This window comes from Mandrillus leucophaeus, unplaced genomic scaffold (genome assembly GCF_000951045.1).
Source record: "Mandrillus leucophaeus isolate KB7577 unplaced genomic scaffold, Mleu.le_1.0 Scaffold1002, whole genome shotgun sequence".
Lineage (NCBI taxonomy): Eukaryota > Metazoa > Chordata > Mammalia > Primates > Cercopithecidae > Mandrillus > Mandrillus leucophaeus.
The window spans coordinates 55,249-62,946 of record NW_012098122.1 but is presented as its reverse complement, the minus strand read 5'-3'; the positions used below and the strand labels follow the sequence as shown (position 1 = coordinate 62,946).

At 42.6% G+C, this 7,698-nt stretch overlaps 1 protein-coding gene across 2 annotated transcripts in view; it reads right to left on the bottom strand.

Moving 5' to 3' along the window:
• The window catches only part of LRCH1 (leucine-rich repeats and calponin homology (CH) domain containing 1), a 93,375-nt gene that overhangs the window by 67,498 nt on the left and 18,179 nt on the right, over positions 1-7,698 (bottom strand). For both annotated transcript variants that reach the window (XM_011973579.1, XM_011973588.1), the window contains exon 2: positions 7,432-7,558. In XM_011973579.1, coding sequence (XP_011828969.1) covers positions 7,432-7,558 — 127 coding nt within the window. The remainder of the gene's footprint in view (positions 1-7,431; positions 7,559-7,698) is intronic.

The following is a 7,698-nucleotide window of genomic DNA, read 5'->3' as shown; positions in this document are numbered from 1 at the left end:
TTCTGACAGAAACTGCAGTCTACTAATATTAGCCTCCTATCATGTAGCCATGCCCTTTTGTGGAAGTGCATTTTGTATGACTCACTGTGTAACTTTAGGGAAATGTCTTACCCTTTCTGTGTCTCTATCACAAGAACAGGTAAGGATTAAATAATTCTAATTATCCTCCAACAGGAGGAAAGTCCATTAGCTACATCAGAGATAATGAAATTATTTTAGTAGAAAAACAGATATGTAACTAACTGGGAAATGTCAATTTTGATTTCTTAATAGTAAAAAACCCTCAATGCCTGTGGTCAGAACTCACTGTCTTTTTTTTTTTTTTTCCCCCCCGAGATGGAGTCTCTGTCACCTAGGCTGGAGTGCAGTGGCACAATCTTGGCTCACTGCAACCTCCGCCTCCCAGGTTCAAGCAATTCTCCTCCCTCAGCCTCCTGAGTATCTGGGATTACAGGTGCACGCCACCAAGCCCAGCTAATTTTTGTATTTTCAGTAGAGGCGGGGTTTTACCATGCTGGTCAGGCTGGTCTCGAACTCCTGACCTCGTGATCTGCCCGCCTCAGCCTCTCAAAGTGCTGGGATTACAGGTGTGAGCCACTGCATCTGGCCAGAACTCGCTGTCTTAAAAAGAAAATATGTTCATTTAAGCTTGAAATTTTCTCAAGAAAGCTCTGGGATGACAAATTATCATCTTTCAACACCAGTGTCTTTTTCCAGAGCAAAACTCTGTTGCACAATTCTCCTACATTTACAAACACACGGCCTACCCCACTGCTCTTCAGAAGAAAGGCAGAAATGGAAGCACAGAGGGACTTGAGCAAGCCCTGGGTTTCCAATCACCCCACAGAAACCAGAGGTTAGGAGGCGTCTCCAGAGACCATGAATGGACAAACAGCATGGCGAGCACGTGAATTTATGCCTCCGCCGTTATCTCCCTCAGAGACTGGAACGCTGCCCATGCAAATAATGAAGAAGGGATTTTCCTCAGCACCTGCTCAGTAATCAATCTTTGAATCCAAACTCTCCACACAACCAAACATTTCATGAAAAAAGAATAAAAAATAGCATATCCAATCAAGGCCAGGAAATGCACCTTCCAACTAGTCATTTCTTGAGCCAGGCCTTGTGAGGTTTTTGATTAGAAAAGCAGGTTTTAGACCAGTGATATTGTGTTCTCTTATGTGAAGGTAAGAGCTAGAAGACATGATTTTCACACACTGTGTGACTTCAGAGAGGACAGAATTGTGAAAAAAAAAACCATCTCTAGACCACAACATGTCACCATATACAGGGAACCAACGAGAAAACTCTTAGATCTTTGGCAAATGCCCCATAAAAGGCTCTCTATTTGATTGTGTTCTAACAGTGTGTTTGTTTTTACAGCTGCCTGTTAATTATAACACATGGCATTTCTACAGCATCTCTTAACAAATATACCTCATCCATCAGGCATGGTTTAGCAGTAAAAGAACCATGTTTTCAACATGTTAACAAGGTTTTAATGAGTAAAATGAGATTCAGCCAACACAAGTCTACAGCCCCCCCTTCCCTGACTCTTGCTTCCACAGTAACAAAACATTAGTGAGACCATTTGTACCAAACCTTTTTTTTTTAGTAACATTTTCCTCCCACAACTTTAATGGAAAAACCACCAGGAGTTAAACCAGGGAACTCCAAAGAGAAAAATCACGGCCCCACTCCATGAGGGGCTTACAGTTTAGATGAAGAGACAGTGCTGTACTGTTGTGAGGATGCTGATTAAAAAACCTGGTTTTGATTCCAGCTCTACCTCTTCATATCCTTGCGGCTTTGGCGAAGTAATTCTAAAATTGAAACTTATTTGTAAAATTTAAACATGATACCTACCTTGCTGGCTTATTTTCAAGACTATATGAAATAATACATGTATACCTAGCAGAGTGCCTGGTACATAGCAGATGCGCAGTAATGTGAACGCTTTATCTCTTCCCTTTAGAGAAAGCACAGGCAGATAGACGTACCAAGCAACACATTCATACTGCTACAGCAGTGAGGCAACAGAGCATACAGAAGTCATTCAGAGCAGCCAAGGAGATCAGAAAGTTCCAGATCGTTCCCATCTGAAATGACCCTGGAGGGGCCAGCTCCACGGAGCTAAGATTCCATAAGTTTTCCTGCACCTGCAACAATGTGGAAATACAATCTGGCCACTCTTGTTGAGTCAGGAAAAGGACATCTCAGTAGCGTCTCTTTGTGGCTTCTTCATGGGACATTCCCTGCACGGTCTCAAATGGCAAGACAAGGCAATGACTGAATGGGAATGCATTAAAAAAAATCTTATGTAATTCTAATGTATTTAAAAAGATAAGACATCATTTTCCAACTCCAATTCCTTTCACAAAGTAGAAAGGACAACTGCTTTCTTGTAAATGGCTAAAGTTTTTCTATTTTTTATTATTGTGTTGTTTGTTTTTAAGTGACTGCTGACTCTGGAATGTTCACTCACACTTAGAAGAAAAGAGAGTTCACAATTCTGGCCCAGCATGGTGGCTCACACACCTTAATCCCAATACTTTGGGAGGCCAAGGTGGGTGGTTCACTTGAGGTCAGGAGTTTGAGAGCAGCCTGGCTAACATAGTGAAACCCCATCTCTACTAAAAATACAAAAAGTCAGCTAGGTGCAGTGGCAGGTGCCTGTATTCCCAGCTACTAGGGAGGCTGAGGCAGGAGAATTGCTTGAACTTGGGGGGCAGAGCCTGCAGTGAGCCGAGATCGTGCCACTGCACTCCAGCCTGGGCAACACAGCAACACTCCATCTCAAAATAATAATAATAATAATAATAATAATAATAATAATAATAATAATAATTCCATTTGGAATACTCTGAGTCTGATGTGAACAATTTAAAAATATTTCTTCTAAAATAGTTAACAAGCAATGCTTGGAACCTAATAAGCTGAGACACTGTCTCAGCGCTGAAGCACTAGGTGGCTTCAAGTATTCTGAATGCTCGGAGTGCTCCCAAATCTTGTAACAAGCTGGTTAATTTGTGACTACAAAACAGAAGCCTCCCATGGCAAATCTAGAATTACTTCTGCCCCTCCAGGGAATTTTTTTCCCCCCAATTCATAGCTTAAAATAATATGATATGGTTACCTATGGTAACACTACTATTTTAAGCAAAAAGATATGAAAGATAAGTGAGAATGGATGGAAAATAATCTTTTTTTAGACTGTGACCTTAAGCAAGACCACTCCCTCCTTGTGGTTAAATAATGATCACTTATTAAATTTTTACCAACTTCGTAAGTAAATGCTTTTTTCTCAAAGATCACGCTTGCTCACACACAGGGTCAGGAGAGCCGAAAGAGCACAGGCGACAGAGCTGCCATATCCAGAAGGGTGGCCACTGAATGCCAGAAATGTGGCCAGTCCAATCTGTGATGTGCTTTCAGAGTCATGTACACACTAGATTTCAAGGACTTAGCATGAAAAAAAGCATCCAAAATATCTCATTAATTTTTTTTTATATTGTACAAGTGACGAAGAAATAATATTTTGGTTATTTTAGGTTAAATAAATATTATTACAATCAATTTCACTTGCTTCTTTTTTGTAAATGTATCTACCAGTACTTTTAAAATCACATTTACTGCTTACATTATATTTCCACAGGACTGTGCTGGGTGAGGGTGTTTCAGCTTATGTTACAATTTAGCTACAGAGGGGTGACCTTCCATATGTCATGCACTGGCTTTCTGCCTCGGGTTTCTTCATTCATAAGACGTCAAGAGTTTGGACTAAATGCCTTTTACAATCCCCTATTGCTCTAAGATCCTAGAACTTGTGGGTTCAACAGTTATTGCTGGTGGAGAAAAGACATAAGAATCAGGTGAAGACAGTCCTGTAACTAGGATGTAGGGCCACCCTCGTTAGAGCTGGACCCGGGACAGGGTGCCCAAGAAAAGCACGGGGTGTCCCTTAGAGCCATCCAACAGCCAGTGTGTCCTGACGCTGGAGACAAGGCTGTTTACACATGTCAGCCCTGCAGCTGAGGAAGGGTATTTGAGGAAAGCCCTGCTCTGGTACAGGGCTGACTCTCAGGCTCAGCACATGTGCCACCTGCTAACAGATGAGCTAGCTGACACAGCTCTAGAGCACAGCGGATGGATGGCATGCGGTGTCACTTACACTCAAGGTTCATGGGACAGAAGCACATATCAGCGCCAAAAGTTCCAGAAAATTGATCTCACCCGTGTGCCACCCATCTGCATGGGAACTCAAATAATGAAAAAAAAAAAAAAAATCAACTTGTCAGCTTTATTCATAATTGGCAAAACTTGCAAGCCACCAAGATGTCCCTCAGGAGGTGAGAAGATAAACTGTGCAGGCAGTGGAATATTATTCAGCACTAAAAAAAATGAGCTGTCAAGCCATGGAAAAACTTGGAGGAAACTTAAATGCGTATTCCTAAGTGAAAGAAGCCAATCTGAAAAGGCTCCATACTGTATGGTTCCAACTAGATGACATTCTGGAAAAGGCAAAACTATGGAGACAGTAAAGATCAGTGGTTTCCAGGGTTAACGAGGAGGGAGGGATGACACAGAGGATTTGGAGGGTAGCGAAAGACACATGTCATTCTACATTTACACAAACAGATAGAATGTACAACACCAAGAGTGAACACTAATGTAAACTATGGACTTTGGGTGACATTGATGTGTTGGGATAGGATCACAGATTGTAACGAATGTACCACTCTGGTGGAGAATGTTGATGACAGGGAGACTGTGCATGCGTGGCAGTAGAGGGTATATGGGATATCTTTGTACCTTCTTCTCAATTTTGCTGTGAACCTAAAACTGCTCTTACAAATAAAGTCTGATTTTTTAAAAAAATTGTTATTCATGTTGTATTTGCAGGTCCTAACCCAAATTTTAGCAATGATGGATTTTGTGGCTATCAGATACCTAAAAGAAGCATTAAAAGAAAAAGAAGCAGCATATGACCGTGACTTTCATCCAAAGCTTTTATCTAGGAAATTTTTGTTTCCTAGAACCAGTTAAAATGGCACCTTCTGAGTTATGAGGACAGCAAGATTGAGTCTTCCTGCCCCCACAATCCCATCCATGCCCAGCACCTGAGGTCTTCACAATCTCCTCCAGCCATCTTTCCAGGCTCACCTTCCACCATTCAACAGTACCATTCAGCAAACATCTGCTGGGTGCCTATCAGGTGCCAGGCACCTGGGATGCAACGGCAAGTAAGCAGCTTTCAGGGTGTCGGGGGAGCTAGCACAGAGAAAGCCAAGTAAGGAAACAACCGTGATGCTATGAAAACTCAGTAATAAGAATGGAGTGCTTGCCTCAGGATCACCTAACTCAGGCTTGGAGGATCTGGGAAGGCTTTTTGGATGAAGTGACATCTAACTTGGCTAAGAACTAACCAAGAAAGGAGTGGGGAAGAAGAAACAGCCCATGATGGAAGAGTGATGTGTGCACAAGTCCGGAAGTGAAAATGAACAAGGTGCATTCCCAGAAGGCAGGAACTTGGAGAGTGAAGGTGTCAGTGGCAAGAGATGAACCAGAAGATGTGAGCAGGGGGCTGACCACAGAGGGCCTCGAATGCCCTGTAAAGGAGCTGTCTATGGCCTAAATATAAGGCAGTGGGTGTGAGGATGGCGTACCCAGCCCCATTCTATCTACCTACACTTCAGCAGGATTCAACAGCTTCCCACTCCCAAGCACGACACTGACTTCTAGGATGTACTGCCTTTGCACGAGCTGTCCCTTCTCCTTGAATGCTTTCCCTGTCCCTGTCCCTGACTTATTTTTTCCTCCTAGGAAATCCCACATGGGCCTTATTTAAGGGGCCTCTCAAAGGGCTCTTCTTTTCCAAACCTCTCACAACCCGAAGACTGAATTAATCAATCATTCCCTGCCTCGTGCACATGCTTCTTGTAATAGAAACTTTCGGGGATGGGGTAGGGGGGTGGTGGGCAGCGTCTGCTCAAATGAACATCTGTCTTCTTTCAGAATTACCCCCTTTGGTGGCAGCCCAACATCCACATCTGAGCAGCACGACCATGTGTCTTAGGCACAGCAGACTAAGTCAGGGGAGAACATCAGGCCAGATCTGCCTCTTACTTAGAACCCAGGGCTGAGAGATGCCAGTAGGTGTCTTGCTAGGTACTTGGAGAATATTTAAACTTGGGCAACCTCTGCCGTTGTACGGAAGAGGAAAAGCTGAGGAGAAAAATGAACCGCTGCCACGGTCCTTCATAACATTCCTGTGTCTTGTCCTAGTCACTCGTGATCTGTGACCAAATGTCTTTATAGTAAGTGATCTGATGGACCCCTGCATCCTGTAACCAACCCTGACTTTTGGTGTGAGCTAGTTGGAGTGAGTTTTGGACAATGCTATCAAATAATCCATGAAAAAGACACTTTCTATAGCTCTAATGCCTTTCTATAGCAATTATTAATTTTTATATTAAAGTCAAAGTTGACACGTAGGTGACATGGGTGCCACCACTCTCCTGGACCAATCCCACTACAGACATGACTAAGCAATCACAGCATTCTCTATCTGGGCCTCACAGGCCAGCACCGCGGTGCTCCAGGTGGATCCAGAGGAGCTGGCACGAAAGACACAACTTATCGACCATCAATGTTCTAGACTGGAATCTACTGGAAGACAGGTACTGTGCCCTTTTCATCATTTAATCACATCCTGACACAGGGTCAGGATGGAATAAGCCCATGCCCTGACTGCTAACTCCTGTGTCTTCCTTTACCTGTGTTAGCTCAATGGACGTTTAGAAAACATTCATTCTTTCCCAATTTAGAAGAAAGGTAAATAATTAAATGAGTAGCGAAAGAGCTGAAATAGAACAGTGCATCTCAGCTGCACACACATTTATAATCTGTCTCTCCTCATCTACAGCTCGTTCTCCTTTCCTATCCCTGGGGACACGGTCACATTTTAACATTACATCGATTTGGGACAATGATTTCTAAAATCTCGACAGAATCAGAGCACCCTGTTCTTTCTGTCTTCTGACTTAATTTTATACCTGCATGAAGTGCGGCCTACTAACTTATTTGTAGATTATTTTGGCAGTTTAGCCACAATTTTTTACAAATTTATATGCAAGCTGAAAAAAAAAAAATCTAACTACAACATGATAGCCCACAAACTTCAGAAACTGCAAATCCTGCAAACTTCAGGAGCTGTAAATTACAGGAAGCCTTTAAATCCCAGGAAGTGTGTCTGTCACAGCAAAGTTTCAAAGCTGTTCCTCTCCCCACTTAATGTCTTTATCATATACCTGCCCTCACGCAACAGAGGCTCCACCTTGTCCAACTGTCGCGAAAAGTTTTTCTGAATACCTTGATAGGCTACGATCAGTCAACCAACAAAAAAGAGCATCTTAAAAATCAGTAACATACCAACTCCATTAACTGTTTGAGCTGGCCTATCTCTTCTGGTAATGATCCAAGTTTGTTGTTACTCGCGATTAAGACTTTGAGAGGCAGACCACACAGGCAGGCAGGCAGGGCGGACAGCTGATTTCGACTGCAAAGACAATACAACAAGAACACACGTAAACAGAAAGGCCACTTCATACTGTCTGTGAATCTGTTTTTAACAAGAAAGGAAAAAGGAGTGATCTGAGAAGACATTTTACAAATACAAAAAGTCCAATATACTTTCTG